General features: G+C 30.9%; 1 protein-coding gene across 1 annotated transcript; it reads right to left on the reverse strand.

Moving 5' to 3' along the window:
* Positions 1-1,390: 1,390 nt before the first annotated feature.
* LOC109603447 (A disintegrin and metalloproteinase with thrombospondin motifs 2) lies at positions 1,391-21,263 on the reverse strand. The gene is made up of 15 exons (XM_020019943.2): positions 20,863-21,263; positions 17,999-18,249; positions 17,815-17,942; positions 14,597-14,934; positions 14,392-14,544; positions 10,325-10,438; positions 9,832-9,964; positions 7,533-7,702; positions 7,294-7,475; positions 7,118-7,239; positions 6,928-7,060; positions 3,382-3,638; positions 3,063-3,328; positions 2,668-2,929; positions 1,391-2,452 (listed from the first exon to the last, which is right to left on the reverse strand). Exons 1-15 carry the CDS (start codon positions 21,261-21,263, stop codon positions 2,165-2,167), a joined length of 3,198 nt encoding a protein of 1,065 aa, XP_019875502.2. The 3' UTR covers positions 1,391-2,164.
* Positions 21,264-21,507: the final 244 nt, after the last annotated feature.

The following is a 21,507-nucleotide window of genomic DNA, read 5'->3' on the forward strand; positions in this document are numbered from 1 at the left end:
CCACCATCCAACAGTAACCACCTTCGTTCACTCCTTTCAGCGTGGCCCAAATCAATGATGGAACCAGCGACAATACTGAAATGTTCATTATCTAATGAATTATCTGTTGACTAAGATTAAAGAGGAGACATGGATCTATGACAAATAGTTGGTTTATTATTTCTAGATAATTAATGAATGCATTTACATATCAGGTTTGATATGTTTCCTGTGTTTGTCCAGTTGTTACTGAAAAGCAGAAGAAATTTGCAAAGTGAATAATATCAAAAAACCAAAGGCACACCACTTGAATAAATCCATCATTAGAATGAACGAAAACTAAAACAAATCACGCTTATCTCGAACACGATAAAATAATCTATCAAGATTTGATGGTTGAACGCAGTTTTTCTCGTAACGAAAATTGAGTCTGCACTAGAAAATTTCGAATGCACTTACTACAAAATTAATTGAAGGATAGTATCATGTTAATTAATTTTATCATTGTTTAAATAATGTACCTGTATGTGTAAAATCGATGTTAAAACTTGTGTTTTTCAGAGGTAAAAATTGTATGTACATATCTCATATATAAACAGCAAACATGTTTATGTGATGCATTTTATAACAATATATTATATATTAACATAATACCACAGATCTAGTTTTTATCACTAATTTCAAATCGAATTATAACCGAAATATTTATTTTTCATAGTTGCTTTAATGGTAATTATTTTTATCTTACCTCCAAATATTCTTGTCAAGACAGATGAACAATTTTTTTATAATATCGAATATTTGTCTTACTCTAACTTTTAAAAAGAATTGTGTGAGTTTTTTATTGCCTTATTATATATGTACTGTAAGAAAAATTATAATTGCGCCTTATCAAGATCGAAAGAAGCGAGTAGTCATTACAAAGAGTTTCTAGTTGAAGAAGTCAGTCGTACAAAGTAAATGATACTAAATATATTCAGTGAAAAACTTCAAAAACAATTCATTCATATCGTCAACTCAAATTAAAGTCAAGCTGGAGGACAAGGGATGAGCCTGAAATGTAGTTTAAAGACTGTGTAAATATCTTTAGTGGATTGGGGTTTGTTTGTCTAGAGACTTGTAAAGAAAATTCTGCTTTCTTCTAAGATTGTGAAGACCCCATTTCGACTTGTTCAGGATCATTCAGGATGGTGGTTTACTTATCATATGGGAATGCTTTTCTACTTCTAAAGTAAGACTCCTTCATCATATTGAAGGACAGAGATATATTAAACAACAATTTGGTTCTACATATTGAAGAAAATACCAATATGGTAACAATCCACAATTGCGACTAATTGCTTAAAAAATCAAACCATCTCCAGATACCAACCCTACAGAAAACATGTGGGATCACGTTGACCGCCAAATTCGACATAAAAATTATACCAACTCTTCACAGCCATCCAAGAAGATTGAAGGAATATAGGCAGGTCATTTATTTGAAAATTGGTCGACTTTATATCTCGGAGATGTGCTGAAATTGTAAAGTAAGAAGGATATTATACAAAATATAATAATAATATATAACTTAGTCAATAAAAATCAAAGTTGCTATACTTACATATGTCCAGTCCAATTAAGAATAATTTTGTTTTGTTTTGTTTTTTGAATGGACTATAAAACAACATTAATAAATTAATATTATTACAACTCACATTAAATAAAATAGTTATGATCATAATATTTAACATTTTAAAAAGTTACTATAATAAGGATCCCCACTATATAAAACTAATTGATTTATTGTTTCCTTTTTCTATTAAAAAGTTCTCTTATAAAATTACTGAACAAAATATTTTCTTTGCCTGAAACATACAAGTACAAAAATAGCGTGTGTAAACTTAATTAATGAACACAAACAGCGACCACATTAAAGATTATTATGTTAATCCAGATAATAATAATCATTTGATCCTTTAACAGTCCTTTTTGTAATGATATTGACTGAATTAATTACTTGTTACATCAAGTATTAACACAGGTAAAAATTGTGTTTGAAGTAACAATCATGTTTTTATCTCGATAATAAAAACACGAAACAAAACATATTAAACACATGTTTTAGATAATCAAAAAATAGATTTTTGTTGGAGACATGTTAATTTACTACGATAAAAAACGAAATACAATTCAATTAAATCAATCAGATGATTGTTTGCACCGTCAAAATACTTGAGCAGGATTTGCAGCAAATCTTCCTGAAATCCCTCAAACTACAGTACTTGGTGAACAAATCGAGGTTACAGTATTGCGACTGGTCTTTGTCGCAGTGTTTCCTGCGGTTATGGCAGAAGGGTGTTTTCGTCAAGTTGCCCCTGCAATTCCTAAATTGAGTTTGAGGTTTGTCGTTGCACGTGAAAATTTCGTTGTCCTCTGGGGATGGACAGAAGGCCGATCTTGTCGACAGGCCTCTACCACATGACGTCGAACACTGAAAACGACATTGTCATGTTCAATTTTATTCTTTGACATTTTAAATACTCTGATACAAATATAAATGATGAATTGTCGATTTTAAAGATGATCTTATTATTAGAATATTCTCTATTGTTATAAACAGATAAAAATGACAGTGATTGATTAAGAAACAATTAACTTATTTGCAATCATATCGAAATTAAGTTGAAAATTCCAGAATCGATTTACCTGCGACCATTCGCCGAAACTCCAGTCGATCTCGCATGGAAACTGGTTGCAACTCCTCATCGAGATCGGCTTGGTATCGGGACATTTGGCAGGATTAACCATGTGCTTCCAGGGATCCTTCATCACCGTACCGTTATGTTTGAACAAAATCACGTTCAAAACGTGATTCGGTACGCAGTACAACTCCCTGAATTGGACGCCGTGAAGTCCGCAAGTCTTCGAACAAGGCTCCCATTCGCCCGCAATCCATTGGAAGTTGCACCTGCAAAAAATGTTCAGCACTTGATCGGCATCTTTGGATTACCCTGCGAAACGGTGCCGATCCATTCGTAGATTCCTGCAGCGCAATCTTTCGCATTCAACAGGTGTCGCGTGGCGATAATCTTATCACTTACTCGAACGTGTTGCACGATTGCGTGTCCAGAGCGGGTTTATCGAGCAGCGAGCAGAATTTCCTGCGTACCACCTTCCTGCCGCTGTTGTCCCAACAGGCCGCCGTCTTTTGGCGCTTGCCGCCGCCGCAGCTGGCGGAACAGGGGCCCCAGCCGCCCAATATCCAGCTGAAACGGCTCGACGGTTTCAGGTCGCCCTTGTGGATCGTGTATTCGACCGACAGCGACACGTTGAGGCCCGCGTTTACGGTCGAAAGTGGAGAATAGAGCTGAAACGATTCCGTTCAATTTTCTGATCGTCACGGACACCGAAAATGTTTACCAATAGCATCATTTCGGCTAAAACGGGTCCTCTGGCACGGATCGTGTGCCTGTTGATTCGTTTCCTGTAATCGAATTTCGTGCCCTCGACGATTTCGGTGTGAACGCTCAAATTTGGAATGGTGACGCGGAATTTCTTTTTCCTGCGATTCTTGATGATGAAAGCTACGGTTGGATCGTTAGTGTTGGGCGATGTAAAGTTTGCATCGATCTTTATCCCGCGGGACAGATAGGGGAGCACCGTTAATCTGTTTATTTCTGAAATTACAATTTTGTTCATTTGTTAAATTCGTAATCGCAAAATGATTCATAAATACTAAGTTATGTTGTCGAGGTATAAAATTAAAAAAATAAAAAAAACTTATTAATATGCAGTGTGGCTTTATAAAGTTTATATTTTTTGTTCAATTTTAATAAACATTTTTTCAATTGTAAAGCATGAAGATATGTATTTATTTTGAAAACCAAAAGCTACTGAGTAATTTTTAAGCTTGAAAATTGAAGAAATCATAGTAGCAATTTTTTTATAGCAAGATCCGTATTAACATTTTTAATAATCATCGAACATCACAAAAAACTAAAAATCGAAAGACAAACGACTAGAAAATTTTTAAAACTACAAAAAAAAAACATTTTTTTCACTCTTACCCAAATTATTGTATGAATAAATATGCGTCTATTAATTATTTTACAATTGTTTAAATAGTAGATTGAAAGCTACACACAATAAGAGTGGAAACAATAAACGTTTATGTTTCTAGTTAAATAATATAGTGTTAATAGTGTAAATAATCTAACCTAAAGTGAAGCTTCATTATATATTCGTTTGAACCTTTATTTGAATTAATTATTTCCTAATCTGTAGAAAATTGCCTATAGTGGAAGATTTACAAGATTCTACCTTAATATATTAGACTTAAAACGAAATTATTATTTGTGTCGATGATTGAGGAAAATTTAAGTGTGTAAACTTTCTTTTTGACTGATTTTTCAATAAATTTTATACGTTTTCTGTGGACACAATTATTGACAACATGCTATTAGAGAAACAAGTTGTATAAAATATAAAGATTAATTTAATATTTTCCATTTAAATAATCGTTTAAAATATTGTAGTGGTATAACAATTTCAAAGGGGAGAGAATATTTTCTGAATAACTAACGCAAATTGCCGTTTTATCGTCATTTGATCATTAGGTAATTTAGTCATTTCTGAAGGTAATGGTCATAAGGTACAATCGGTCATAAAATAAAGTAAAAAGGTCATAAGGTAAAATCGGTTATAAAGTAAAACGGTCGTAAGGTAAAATGGGTGATTAATTCGTCATAAGGTAAATTTAGTCATAACGAAATTTGATCACATCATAACGTATCCACACACCTACATGCACACACCCACCACCAACACATGTTATAATATATTAAAAAAAAACTAAAAGTCTCCAAGTAATTTATGTTTAATTAGAAATTAAAATATAACAGATATATTATTCCCTTGTTCTTTTAGAAAAACAAATCGCACTGGCTTTTGTTATTGATGCTGGAGTGACTTGTGAAAAAACAAATGAACTTCGATGTATTAGTCACAGCCAGAAAACATTACTAGGTAACTGAAAGAACATATTCAAAAAAATAAAATTTACCTAAACCTAAATCATGAAAATTAAATTAATTGAGAATATTAATGTTCTCAAGAATGAAGTTTACGTAAAACCAAAACCTGATATTTAAATTACTTGGAAATATTTCACTTTTTTTCAGCAGAAATTCTCCACTAACATAAACATTTAATAGATATTTATGTAAATATAAGCTAATCAATATTTTAGTAAAGGTTAATGTTCACAAAAATGAAGTTTACGTAAAACCAAAGCTTGATAATTAAGTTGCTTTGAAATATTTAACTGTTTCTCAGCAAAAATTCTCCACTAATATAAAAATTCAATAAATTTTTATGGAACTATAAGTTAATCAGTATTTTAGTAAAGGTTAATGTTCACAAGAATTAAGTTTAAATAAAACCAAAACCTGATATTTAAATTACTTGGAAATATTTCACTGTTTTTCAGCAGGAATTCTCCACTAACATAAACATTTAATAGATATTTATGTAAATATAAGTTAATCAATATTTTAGTAAAGGTTAATGTTCACAAAAATGAAGTTTATCAATATTTTAGTAAAGGTTAATGTTCACAAAAATGAAGTTTACGTAAAACCAAAGCTTGATATTTAAGTTGCTTTGAAATATTTGACTGTGTCTGAGCAAAAATTCTTCACTAATATAAAAATTCAATAGATTTTTATGGAAATATAAGTTAATCAGTATTTTAGTAAAGGTTAATGTTCACAAGAATGAAGTTTTCGTAAAACCAAAGCTTCATATTTAAGTTACTTTAAAATATTTCACGTTTTTTTTCAGCAATAATTCTCCACTAACATAAAAATTTAATAGATATTTATGATAAACAATAATGAATTTATGTAAAACTAAAGCCTGATATTTAAATTACTTGGAAGTGTTCTACTATTTTATCAGCAAGAATTTTCTACTAACTTAAAAATTTAATAAATATTTATGAAAATGTAAGTTAATCAATATTTTAGTAAAGGTTAATATCCACAAGAATGAAGTTTACGTAAAATCAAAGCCCGATATTTCAATTACATGTAAGTATTTTGCTCGTTTTCAGCAAGAATTCATTAATATAAAAGTTTGATAGCAATTTATAAAAATACAAGTTACAAAGAATATATATTTTATATTTGACAATTTTTAATTTGTCAAAATTATCAATATGATTATATCTTTAATAAATAGTTTACTAAGATTTAATATTAATATAGATAAATAATTAAAATAAATACGTGGATATTTAACAGAAGTTAAAAATTAATTGGGAACAAACGTCTTCTCATCTATGCTCATATATCACCATTTTTTTGCAGTCACAACCCACACTAAATATTATATATTATAGTAAATAATGTTAGATTAAACTTACCATTTGGACAATAAAAATTCTTTCAAAATTAATGTTGCTATGTTTATGTCCAGCTTAATTCAGAAAAATAAAAGACATTTTACAGATTAAAAATATTAGTTTAGAATAAAGTATTAGAAAATTAATATTATTTTGTCAATTCATAATAAATAAAATAGTTATGTCTATAATATTTAACATTTTAAACAATTGCTAGAATAAAGAGCACAACTGTATACAGAGTGGGTTATGAAAAATGAAGAAATCATACCATCAAATTATAATTATAATACTTTTATATTCTATTTTCCCGAACAATTCTGAAATATTTTAAAACTTTCGAGACAACTTCTTTCTTAATAAATTTCAAATTTAAGTTACTGATTTAAGTTCGTAATGTTAATTATTTGTTTAACATTCTTTCTGGGCGAAAAAATATCCGTCGAAAACTGCAATAAAAACCCAATTTGCAAATTTCTCCAACAGTTTCGCGTTTCTTGTACGTTTCAAAATAAACAAGCCAAATTTCAGACTAAATCCAATCAATAAAAACACCTTTTTACCTCTTTTTAAACTTCTCTCGGACGCGACCGTAAAACTTCTACACTCCGAATTATTTCCACCGCAAACACCACAAAGGTCTCGACGTTTTCCAGACCGTATTTTTCCATCGCAATCAATTTTTTCACATTTTCCCTTTTAGAAAAGTAGCTTTTATTAATTTTTTGCCTACAGTTTTAACTTCATACATACTTGCACGCAAATATTATCCGGATCGTCGTAAGAACAACGCGTCCCATCGGTCAAAGGTTCTTCCGTCAAATATATCTCTTTGGTTTCGAGACTCATACAGGATAATTTGCATTTGGAGTCGGCTGAAAGAATTATGTTAATTTAATCTTAATAAATTAAGGATTTGTATAGATTACGGTCGTCGATTTCGTACGGTAACCAGGTGAACTTGGCCCTATCCAGCTGGAAATTATACAACCTAGGCAGCATTTTGCACTGCTGCGCCCTGAAATCCTGCAGAGGAGCTGGACAGTCGCCCGTGTTGCAAACTCGCCACTCCTCGTTCGCGCCCTCACATGCTTTACCACCGTAACTCGGTCTGCAAATAATTGCTTGTTGAACAACTGAATGGGAGAAAGAGAGATCGATTTCCTACTCGGGATTGTCGCATTTCCTGCTGCGAAACTGCACACCGGAGTTGCAGGATCTGCTGCAAGTTCCCCACGCGCTCCAATCGCTCCAACCGCCGTCTTGGGGGTTCAGCATGATCGGCGTTTTGCTGGACCAGTCGCCCTGGATTTCCTGACAGAAACCCTTTACGCACCACTAAAAGACATTTCTCTTTTTAAACTGACAAACAATTCATTAACGTTAAACTGATAAACATTACACATTCATTCAAATATATAAATCGTTCAGGATGTCAAACACATCCGCATTCGACATGTGAATATTTGAAATGACCAAATAAAACAAAATAAATAAAAATTAATTAAAAACCGAACGTTATTCCCCAATGTCCCCGCAACAATCAATCAAACAAAACTTTAATTCAGTTTATGTTGTTGTCCTCGAGTCCCCGGGGATGAAAAATAAATTGATGAAAAGGTGATCATTGGGCCGAAACGTCTTTACAATCCCTTGACTTAAATGCAATCCCACGATCCCCTTTTAACCTAATTGTGTCTTTATTTAACGACTGGATAAAGTACAACTAATAAAAAACTTAACTAGATGAAATCGATGAAAACTAATAAAAAAATTCATTGAACAATAAATTACCAATAATTATGGAAAATCTTACATTCTGTTTTATTGTTTTTCTAATTATAAACATCAAAGTCAACGAAACAGAATAACAATGATTTGCACAAACATTTATAAATTATTATCTGTCATCACTGAATGAAGAATATATAAAATGAATGCTAAATAAAATTTAAGTTCATAGGCAAAGAAAATGTTGGAATAAAGTGTAATTACGAGAGAGAGAAGTTTACGGAGGAAGAAGTGATCCATAAACTTTATTAACGATGATCACTAATTAACAAATTGGAAAAAAATATGTCACTCAACATGAAAACTATACTATATATTTCATTTATATTTTGAACAATGATTAAAAAAAATAATTTGTGTATATATCCCAGCATATTTTAGTTTAATTCGAGATGTAATTGTTAAATTTGGCTAAACGAACATTTAAATTAAAGATAAATGGATGTTTTACAAATTTTACTTATATAGTTTTAAGATTGGTGCAATATTAAAGTCGTAATCGCAAAGTTAAGACCACTTTGAATTTTTACAGTAGCAAACCCTAATTTAATTCATTCCTGATGGGAGACTTTACTTCATAAAATGAACCAATGGACCAATCTCGAAACTACATAAACGAAAGTTGTATAACGAATGATTGTTTAGCTAAATCGGTCAATTAGATCTCGAGTTATGTTCAAAAATACTCCCATTAAAAAAATAACTATGATTTTCATGATCATAAAGAGTCAAAATTTATAAGAAGATCACAACGGGATATGTAAATGGGTAAAATAACTATAAACCAGTGAAAACAAAAAAAAAAACTTTGACACTTGTATACCAGATATTAATTTTTAAGTGAAGAACAATTTATTTCTCAAACTTCTCGTATCTTTATTAGATTTTTTTCAGCTTTCAGCTTTACCAATATCGGAAAAGTACCTTTTCAGTTTATCAGAGACCTTCACAAATGAAGAAGTTCATCATCCAATGATTAGGTATTGATAACTAAAGATTCGTGCAGAAAGTGAAAACAGTCAATGGCCTTTGACCTAAAGCAAGTTTTCCAAAACATTTCAGCCAAATATGTCGTTCTTTGAAGCAAGGTTTCATCTTAAAATCTAAACTACCCTTCAAAAATAAATATATTTCATGACGAAGCAAACACAGCTAATTTTCTACCTATTGATGATCGCCGAGTAAATTTTGGTAGGTACCACTTACGATTAACTGTCACCTACCAAGTGGTACCAGAATATGTTAGAACTTTAAAACCCTTCTGGGAGTAAGAGGTATCAGAGATCCGTTTACAAAAGTACAATATCGAAAAATGTTTGTACTACAGAGTCATAACAATTTAGAGTTTCTATATAAGTAAACACAAATTATTTAAAAATTGGCACCAATAAATATTATTTGTAATTTATTATTCTCCAGAATTTGCTTTAATGTATTTTATAGGCATTTTTAACTGTTCAAGATATTTGTCACATCCACCATTATGAATTGGGTATTTTATAAATTCAACGGTTAATTTGATAAATATTTAAAAATTCATCACCCTTATCCAAGTTAATAGTGATTACATATATTAACAATGTAGTTATATCTAACTACATTTATTCTTAGACATTTTAAATTTACTGTTTATAATTAGTAAGGACTATTGAATAAAGTTAAAAACTATTACAAACTTTTCCAAACCCGCATTCGGTTCCCTCCAGAGGCGGTCCCTTCTTCGTCTTGCAAACCAAGGGAGATTTGCTGTGCCCGCACCATAAATGATAGCACGGCTCCACGATATCGAACGCCCGACACATTTTGTACCTGCGAAATTATTTCGGTTCAAGAAACCAACGTAACATGAGCCCTTTGATGGTGGAACATGCGATACTAATCAATTAATCCTTCGTTCAATTAACCGAGAATTATTGTTGTTCATCTGTCGGTTTGCGAATTATACACCATGCCGAGGCTAATTGTGCCGCATCGGTTCGTTTGTGCGGAATTAGTTTGGGGGAAGTAGGAAGTTAGGCGGGGGATGAAATTATGATGTACATAAACGTCACGAATATTGTTGTCTATAACGTTAAAGCAAACCGATTGAATCGAATATTAGGTAATGAAACCGCGGTGAAATTCATTGCCTTAAAATTGGACTAGATCGTGTGTGAAAAATTGATTTACCCGTCGCCGAATTCCATTCTGCATTGCTCGTCCATGCTGAAGAAATTGTGGAGGGTGGCGTTCAACTTGATTCCTTCTCCTCCTTGCGGGCGGTTCGATAGACACGTCCATTTCCTGAGGACATGATTGAACGTTTTTATTAGACGTGTTAGTTAAGTCGGTTAATCGGTGCCCATTCATTATGTCTCATCAGTTTAAAGTAAAATAATGTATAACAAATATAAACTCAGCTTCAAATGTTTTGCACCAACCTGTAAATTATGAATTTACTTGTTTAAATTTAATTGAAACAGATTAAGTATCATCAAAAAGTATCATTTAGTTGATTATCGCTCATTAATCCATTAACTAATGAAATTCGTTTCACGAGGAAGGTTTGTTACTTAGATAAATTGTTTAAAGAATTAATATTTAGATACATTTACTTAGATAAATTGTTTAAAGAATTAATATTCATCACAGTACGACGACAGAGACAAGTATATAGTCCAAATGGTTATGTGAAATAGGTTGATATGACTCATTATCAGACTATATACTATACCGTATCAAAAATGATGAGCGTGTCTACTCGCATATTGAGACGGAACATCAATACCCCTTTGTAAACAAAAAGGAAAGATATACATGCAATTATGTGGGCGGGCCGAACTGACTGGAGGGGATCATTTGGTTTTGCTGCGTTTAGCATGCGGTTCGTCTCCGCAGACGTTGTTTTTAGTATATTTTATTTAATTTTTGGGATACATTTTTATTTTGAAAAAAGTAGTTTATTTTTAGAATACTTATTTTTGTTTTTGATATACCCTCAAAAAATATTTCATTTTACAGATTGAAAATTATACAAAGTTACGGAATTTAAATGGAGCATCCGAAGAACTCGAACTACATCCCTACGCATACAGAGAGTTACTAAATGCATTCGCAAAGATTAATTTACATTGTGCGCCGGCGCGCACCAGCACGGCGCATTGTCTCTGAAAGTAGGGATTCTTACTACCGGGCAAAACTTTACTCTCTTTGTCGTGCATCCATCTCTTACAACATCCAGACACGAAGAGCATTTTTCGTACGGTATACTGCAACTCTCAGAAGACGAATTAATGATAGTGCATTACGATCTAGAGTACCTAGCACAGGAATGGATCATGTTCATCAAAATTGGATTTCACTTCAATGGTCAAAAGGTCATTTTTCAAATAAGATTGTTGGGTAATGACCGTCGAATTCGAGTCTGAAGAGAAATAGGTGCACATCAACGACTAGTTTTTGCCTGTGAAATGGTTCCAAATGCGTCATATTTTGGGATAGAATCATGTGTGCAAGAAAAAAGTTTTGTATATGTTCCTCTCACAAAAATTGGATAAATTTACATAGGACTTATAATTTGACCTTTTCCACAACAAATATGAGAACATGTGGGTCTTTTTATGAATTACAGTGCTCGCCCACATTCAACCCAAGAGTTGCGTGTCGTTCTTAAAGGTGAAATTGAAAGGAGTTGCCTCCACATTCCCCGGATATGCACCCAAGCGAGAATGGGTGGGTTTAGTTATTCAAATTAATTCGCCGCTGTTTAAATCCTCCCATGAGTATACTAGACCTACCACAGGCTGCTGTTGAAGAATGGATTAATATTTCTCAACAATTTATTGGTAATCTAATAAGAGGCATGCACTGGTGTGTAAATGCTTTGTTGCAAAGCAGGGATGGAAAAGTAAGAGATACTAAATTAAATTATTAACTTACATTTTTATGGTTTTTAATAATAATGTTCGTTGAAGAAGGTATTTTACTACTATTTTTTTGAAGTGAAAACTTCTTTAGTCGCGTTGGGCACTTTTTGGTAGGGGAAAATCTTATGGGTTCGCGTGACCGACATGCTCGTTCTTCTTTTGTTAATAAATTCAAGAGGTAGCCGAAAACTAGACCTTAAGACTAAAATCCCGGAACTAGAGGGTGAGTTACATCTCTACATTTGACATCATTTTGAAATCAGATAAAATTTTACTAATGCAGTGGTTTCGTTAAAGACCTCCAGCTAAGTCGGAAATGAGTTTGACGTTAATATCTATTACTGTTTTGAAAGTGGAGGGTTCATAGAGGAGAATGCCTCTATAAAGGAATCTTTAACAAATAAATTCCAAATTTTCAGGATCATCTATATTTCTGATGTTAAGGAAAAGTAAAATATTAACAAATAATAATAGATTTAATGTATTTTTAGAAGTGAAAACTTCTTTAGCCGCGTTGGGCACTTTTTGTTAGGGAAATATTATGCGTTCGCGTCATTGACATGCTCATGACTGGCGCACGCGCAAGTTTGCTGTGCACCTTAGACACTTTTTGGACGGGTGAAATCTCGTGGGTTCGCGTCACCCACATGCTTATACCAATATATCTGTAGCTATACATTTGACGTATAGTGCTGTGTATATCTTATAAGTGAAATTGAATGGATTTAGTGAAAAATTTATTTAAATATATCCAATAATCGAAAATTCAGTATTACAAAACATAAAACGACAATCGATGTCGCTTTTATGCGATACATAAATAAATTTGAATCAAACACTTTCATTTCTTACTTTAGTTACCATAAACCTATTGTATCTTTTTTAGAACAAAATGAAATAATTGAAAGTACAAAAAGTTTAAGTATTGTTGAAATTAATATTGACAATGATGCAAACATTTAAATTAATGTTAAAAATCAAGTACATTGAAATTTAAGTAAATACAAATACAATAAATAATATGATTGTATATTAATTGTTATTTCAATTGAATAGTATTTATATTTTATCATGATCTTGTACAACCCGTAATATATTTAAATAATAAAAAAACATATAAGCATGCATAAAATTGTTGCTTGGAGTGTCAATACATGTGAAAACCAGATTGATGTTGATAAATTTAATGCAAACATTATGAAATTTCAAATTTTAATACTGAATGTTCTAAGTTTTCACTTCGTCAGTCTCTATAACTGCCAACATTAATTTTTTTTTACTTAATTATTCAACACTTGGTTAATGATAAAAAGCTTTAGAGGTCCTTTACAAATGTGAAAATAGTTCAATAATAGATATGGTATAATAACTTATTTTTGTTAATTTTAAATCAAATTATTAAAGATAAACGTTAAATAATACATTAAACTAAAATAGATTCAAACAATTAAAAGATAAATAATTTATTGTCGTCTATTTTCCGATAATAAAATACTCTTAAAGTCGATAAATAAAAAATTAATTCACAGGTGCAATTCCAGAGACCATTTCTCTGAAGCCTCGAAGCTTAAATGGTGGAGCGCAGCTGGATGTGGAGAGATAACGTGAAATTTTCAAAGTAAATACTTGAATAATTAAACTAGAACAGTGCTGCTGTTTGCTGAATGATTAACCGTTGCATTTCTAAATTAATTATCCGCTTTTACGCTTTAAATTACTAAGTAGCTTAATTTTGTTTCCAGATATTTTTCTACGCCGTAAAACGTTTTATTCGTTTGAAATATTTATATATGTGAAAAGTAAAAATACCTTTTGTAACCTGTGCATTCATTTTATTTCCTATCCTGTAAAGGATGTTAAAATTCCAATAAAAAACGAATAAATTTAAAATTCGTTTACTGAAAAATTTGATACAATTAATACAGGTGAAACATCAACTTATCTTATGTTAAACTAATTCATGGATCCTATTATAAGAATTATTTTCAAACACTCGGATTTAAATTTTCTCAGAATATTCAAGTGTTCATCCTTCTAAAAGCCGAAATCCTTCCAAACATCAACAACTCACAGAGGAGGTAAAACACATTGGAGTAAATAATTCAATGAGAAAAGGATAAGAATACTTGTGTTCACCCCAAAAACCACATTCCAACATCATTTATTTAGGGTAAAGCTTTTACAGAACATCAAATGAAACCGTCGCAATGACTGAATTAATAATTTAACAAGCCCCTCTAGACTTACCACGCAAACCTGAAATATAAAATAAGAACGAACACACAAAGTCTTGATTTCACCGAACAAAAAATTTTAAATATAATTACTTACTGGTAGAGTTTTTTGTATTCGCGTTTCGAACAGTCCGACCAGACGAACTTGTTGAACGTTGCCGAGACCACCGGTGCCATCACGCTCCCTTCCTGCGACAGGGGGCCGCAATTGTTTTTATGTTTCTTGTCCCCGTCGTGGGACAGTCCCAATCTAAGTGCATATAAAAGTTTAAAAATTGCGTTTTAAGAATTAAGACATTTACATGTGTGCCATTTCGTGGGCGACGATGAAGGCGCTGCTCAGTCCCTCGTCCCTGTTCAACGAGCAGCTCCTCTTCGGATCGCATACCCCGGCGACGGGGGCGAATCCCGACGGACCGCCGATATCCAATCGGGTGAGCCAAACGGCTATGTCGTGGACAGCGTCGCCCGGTTTTAAGGACGCGTGCAGTCTGGAGTTCCACAGGTTGACGTTTTCCAGGCTGCGTTTCGCGTGACCGCGACGCAACGTCGATTGGGATTTGTGCTCGAAGAATATCAGGCGGGTGATGGAGAGTTTCAGGTTCGCTTCCAGCGAGGGGTCTTGGTAGATAGCGCTGACCTGAAGGGTTTCAGGATGTAGTGTAGGTTAACACATGACGAAAAGTCTTAATAAATATTTCAGAGATGTCGTGTATTTGACACATAACTTGTACGTATATTTTATTGGTTTTTTGTATAATATATAATCCGAATATATGGGGTGATTCACCTAACTTATTCATTAGACATTTACGGAAAATAGAAGAAAGTATTGATTTCAATTTTTTATAACAATTATACCTTAATTCCAATAGAATAGAATGGCCGAATCATACCCTACCTATACCCAATAGTATTTAAGCTATTAATTTTGTTCAAAATTTTTTGTAAAGTAAGTATTTTTAGCCCTCTATAAATCTTTAATGAAACATTTAGACGGCTCACCCTGTATATATGTATATGTAAGTAAACAAGGATTATATTTAGAAAACAGAAAAATATATTGATTTGAATTTTTTATAACAACTTAATTCCAATTACTTTTCTCTACTTTGAACACAATTTCATTTCCAGTTTTAGTGACATCAAGTTATTTTCAATAAAACACTATATATATATTTTAATTTTTAAATCTACATCGAATTGTGAATAGAATGGTTAAATGATACCCTATACCTATACCCAGTAGTATTTAAGCTAATAATTTTTTGACAGATTGATAGTGTGTGATAAAATAATGAACACACTGTATAAAATTTGGAGATACTATTAATGGGTCTTTATAGGTCGATCCATGGTTAACCTGAATGCCAAAATTGAACTTTTTAGCATCAAAATTAGTAAATTTACAGACATTTCATTTAGACCATTAACCTGTATTTTTTGGAAAAAAAATAATAATTCAATAACTATTAGGTATAGGTTTAGGACATGGAACAGTCATTTCATTTGTAATTATATGTGGAATTTAAAAATCTAAAAATATACAGGGTGTTTGAAAATAACAAAGTTGATGCCACATCCGGCAAAACCGGAAATAAAAGTAGTTCAAGTCAAATTATAATTGCTATAAAATTTTTAAATTTATATTATTTTTTCGATTTCTATAAATTTCAAATGAATAAGTTTCAACTAACTTATTCATTTCGCCCTGTATAAAGTAAACACACTTTTTCTAAAATATATCGGACCAAAAATAATTTTGATAATTAATTTAAATACTTTATAATATATATAAACATCAAAAATTTACTAAGAAATAAGAAAAATCTTAAATTGACAAAATGTAATAAATCTACAAAATTAGTATTTTTATATTTTATTCTAATTAATATATTACTTCATTGAGCGTAAAAGCCCCCAGCCCATTTTTAATATTTAAAATTCACATTTTTTACAATTATTTTTTCTCCTGTCGTTATTATAAATCGAGTAAAAACATAATGAATTCCTCACTCTTGTAAATGACTTTCGGGCAGATGTTGTTTTTTTTTCTCTGAATTTTCCCGGAGAACAGCGAATGAAATATTCAAATAACGTAATGGAAGGCGTGTTTAATTTCCAGTACAAAGCCGACATAAAAAGTGGAACAATCAAATATTTAATTATGTTTGGCTCTATACTAGCGTAACGTTACAACAATATAAATAAATATATTTCTGCAGTAATCAAATTTTAATATTGTGCAGCTTCAAAATTAATTAATTAAAGTGACTAATTTATAATACACACTACATAATCAATTTTATGGGTTAATTAATTAAGAGTTATAAATTTTAGGAAATAAATTTATATTATATATATTATTTTTTATACATTTTTGCAGTATTCAAATTTTTAAAATTGTTCACCCTGAAAGTTAATTAATTACACAGACTAATATATAATACATACTACATAATTAATTTTAAGGGTTTCTTAATCCTATTAGGAATTATAAAATTTAAGGAATATAGGGGAGTTTTAAATTATTTATGAAATTTAATTTACTTGTTTTAAATCCCAAAATTACTAAAAATAAAATTTTGGTACCTTTTAAATGTTTCTATGCCTGTTTTCAATTTTTTAATCAAACTTAAAGGAAATATTAAAAACATGGTTTATTTTTTCAAATAATCAAAAGGTAAAATAACTAAATTTTTTTGAGTTGCTAATTTTTTAACACACAAAAAAATTGAGCAAATAAATAATAAAGAATAGCAAAAATTAGCAAATATTTTGATCATTTGTTGAAAAAATTGATGACACAGCAACAATTATTAGAATAAATATATTTAAGGCCAAAATTAGAGAATTTGACACGAATTGCTGAGACCGAATTTTTAAGATTTTTAAATTTTGAATATTTAAACGAATTTTTCAAAAAATAGTTTCGTAAATTCTAAAATGCATTAAAAATGTGGGAGGATGCAGCGAGGAAATTTTAATTAAAGACGAATCAAATTTATAATAAGGCCATTAATTTAATTCCGGAAAGTTTTATAAAGTTCGAGGGTCTTATAAATTGCCGTTCTGGATTACAGATTACGTCTAATCCAGTTTGAATTTTCTCCAGTCGCATCTCCCGAACTAATTGGCCCGAAAACAAAAGACCCGAACTCAAAAAGTTATTGTTTGTTCCCGGGCGGCTTTATTTTCCTTCCTTTCGCATCCATATTTAACTTCCACAATTATGAAATACAACGCACAAGTTTTCCTTTTTTTTACAGTTTTTTCCCTGGTCAACAAAATTCGATTACTGTTGTAAATTACTTTTTTATTTACTCAAATTAATTTATGTAAATTGAGCTATAACAGGAAAAATTCTTGACAGTACTATAAAACCTGTAGGAATGTTTTAGTTTTTTATTCACGTTATGCGGGATTAATTAAGGGGTGGGTAAATTGAATTTGCGAGGGTAAATTGCAGTTTCCGGTCATCCGTACGTGGTCTGGCCACGTGGCCGGATAATCGACTTACGATGTTCATCAACGCCAACACGTACTGTTCCACCTTCGATTTACCATGAAAACCTATTACAGAATAATCAACCGCCATGGCTATTTCCAACCATCTCTCTTCCAAATTCGATCCCACCGAGATTGCATCTAAAAGTGTCCACATTTCACTAATTCAAAAGGTTAAAAATAACGAGACAATTTACGTTCGACGTTGTAGGAGGACCAGGCGGTGTCGACAAAGTATCCCAGCTCTTCGTCCTCGATCTGATACAAGTTCCATTCAGGTATGGATTTAATGGAGTTGTTTCTGGGTTTGTCTATTTGGAATTCCGGTTCGTTATCTGCGATTTCCTCATTTTCCACATTTGCTTCGTTACCAATTTCTATCGTGTCGCCCGTTAGGTTGTACAAAAAGTGTGGGCCTGTTATCGAACGTTTCTGACGTTCCGATTCTCTGAAATTAACCATTAAAAATTAGTTAATTAAATTCATTAATCGTTAATTAATTTTAAATCGTAATTTAATATAACAAGAAAAAGAAATAAAATAAAACAATTTAATTCACATTTAATATTATAAAGCACTTGTACTAAAATGTATTTTTGAAGAGAATTGGAAAAAAGGAAAATGAAAAAAAGAATTGACTCCCATAATTCGATGATCGGGATATCGGGAAACTATAAAGGAAATAATGAGATCATTTTTTTTATATCCAAGTGATGGATATTGTCAGCACAAAATGCTGCTGAAAATTTATTTCGTTGAAATTGTGTCGGTTTTATGTTCACTTTTATTGAAAAGTTGTAGATCAATAAAGGTATATATGAAAATATTTATTGAATTAATATTAGGCGACAACGTAAAAACATAACGAGTGATTCATCTATTGATTAATTAGAAGTATATTTAGAACTAAAAGAGTCATTATTTTGATTTTTAGGTTCTACTGTTTCTTTAACCTTAAAAAATTATGAAGTTTTTAAACTCTTCATTTATTTACGAGATATTTAAATTTCTCAAACAATATTTGTGAAAGTAAACGTGGAAAATTTCAATTTTATAAATTACAATGTTCATTAAAACATATTTTGGTAATATATTTGTTGCAATACATACAGAGTGATTCATCTATTGATTAGTAGAAGTATATATGGGACTAAAAGAGACATTATTCTGATTATTCTACTGTTTTTTTTTTTAACTGTAAAAAATTATGAAGTTTTTGAACCTTCATTTATTTACGAGATATTTAAATTTTTCAAACAATATTTGTGGAAGTATAAGTGGAAAATTTCAATTTTATAAATTACAATGTTCATTAAAACTTATTTTGGTAATATATTTGTTGCAATACAATGCCATTTTATCTGTATTCGTAACAGATAAAAAATATCCTAACAGCAGCCATTAATGAACAAGATGTTTAATTTTACTCTTTTCCATTTTAAAATCCTAAAATTAATGTAATTTCTGGGTAAACTGAAACATTTAGACGGCTCACCCTGTGTATATGTATATGTACGTAAACAAGGATTATATTTAGAAAACAGAAAAATGTATTGATTTGAATTTTTTATAACAATTATAACTTAATTCCAATTACTTTTCTACTCTTTGAACACTATTTCATTTCTAGTTTTAGTGACATCAAGTTATTTTCAATAAAAGACTATATATATTTTAATTTTTAAATCTATATCGAATTGCGAATAGAATTGTTAAATCATACCATATACCCATACCCAATAGTATTTAAGCTAATAATTTTTTGACAGATTGATAGTGTGTGATAAAATAATGAACACACTGTATAAAATTTGGAGATACTATTAATGGGTCTTTATAGGGCGATCCATGGTTAACCTGAATGCCAAAATTGAACTTTTTAGCATCAAAATTAGTAGATTTACAGACATTTCATTTCTAAAAATATACAGGGTGATTGAAAATAACAAAGTTGATGCCACATCCGCCAAAACCGAAAATAAAGGATTGTTCAAGATAAATTAGTAAAGCAGTTCAAGTCAAATTATAATGGCTATAAAATTTTTAAATTTATATAAATTCTTTTAATTTCTATAAATTTCAAATGAATAAGTTTCTACTAACCTATTAATTTCGCCCTGTACAAAATAAATACACTTTTTCTAAAATATATCGTATATCAAAAAATAATTTTGATAATTTAAATAATTTATAATACATATAAACATCAAAAATTTACTAAGAAATAAAAAAATTCTTAAATTGACAAAAAGTAATAAATTTACAATATTAGTATTTTTATGATATTTTATTCTAATTAATATATTACTTCATTGAGCGTAAAAGCTTCCAGTCCAGTTTTAATATTTAAAATTCACATTTTTTATAATTATTTTTTCTCCTGTCGTTATTATAAATCGATTGATTCATCTATTGATTAATAGAAGTATATATGGAACTAAAAGAGACATTATTCTGATTTTCAAGTCCTACTGTTTCTTCAACCTTAAAAAATTATGGAGTTTTTGAACCCTTAATTTATTTACGAGATATTTAATTTTATCAAACAATGTTTTTGGAAGTAGAAGTAGAAAATTTTAACTTTATAAATTACAATGTTCATTAATTAATTAATTCATTATTTTGGTAATATATTTTTTTACAATATAATGCCATGCCATCTGTATTCATAACAGATAAATAAATATTGCAACAGCAGCCATTAATAAACAAGATGTTTAATTTTACTCTTTTCCATTTTAAAATCCTAAAGTTAATGTAATTTCTAAGTAAACTGAAAGTAAAGGTATTTTTGGCCCTCTAATTAAAGGTTTATAGAACATTTAGATGGCTCACCCTGTATATATGTATATGTAAGTAAACAAAGGTTATATTTAGAAAGTGAATTATTTTTTGTTGCTCATTAAAAAACATTTCTTTTTTTATTAACACACTAAAATTTTAAATTCTTTTGAATTTTAAGATTCGTTCTACAATTTTAAAAAGTTCCTATTTGTAAATTACATTTATTTACATAATTAAAAATTTAAATTTTATAAGTTTCCTTTCTTAAAAAGCTCACCTCGAATATAACAAATGAGCTTTCGAAATTTCATCCGAAGGCTCAACGAAATGTCCTAAGCCGTCAACATTCAAATACCCATAAACTCTACCGTCACAAACTGTGGCCACCACCGTCGACCTACTCTCCAGCCCCCGGACGCGGCCTTGCTTAAACTCACAATCCGCCCGCAACGTTTCCACCCTCGTCCCATTTTCGGACACCCACTCGACAATCGTCTTATCCACCATCAAATTATCTCGTTCATTAAGCTCCAACGTCCAATCCATCACTCGAATTTCCATCAGGTCCCCGTCGACACTTCTGCGCGCCCGATGCCGGATGATTTCGGGGTAAAAGACTTTCGGGTCGCACAAGGCGACGCCGAGAGTGACACAAAGCGCGAACACATAAATGCACATGGTGAGACTGGTGCGTTTTAATTGATCGAATTGAACGGAACACACATGGTCTTTGTCTGGTTTGGTTTTTTCTCGCTGGGAACTGTGCAATTGAGTGTTTGGTTTATGTAAATCGGAGACGACGGCGTCTGTGGTGTAAATAGAGTGATTTATGTTGTATGGATTGAACAAATAATTAAATAATTCAGTCTTATTCGCTGTTAATTAGAAAATGACAAATTCATGATTGCTCCACAAGGAAACA

The sequence above is a fragment of the Aethina tumida genome, chromosome 3, assembly GCF_024364675.1.
Source record: "Aethina tumida isolate Nest 87 chromosome 3, icAetTumi1.1, whole genome shotgun sequence".
Lineage (NCBI taxonomy): Eukaryota > Metazoa > Arthropoda > Insecta > Coleoptera > Nitidulidae > Aethina > Aethina tumida.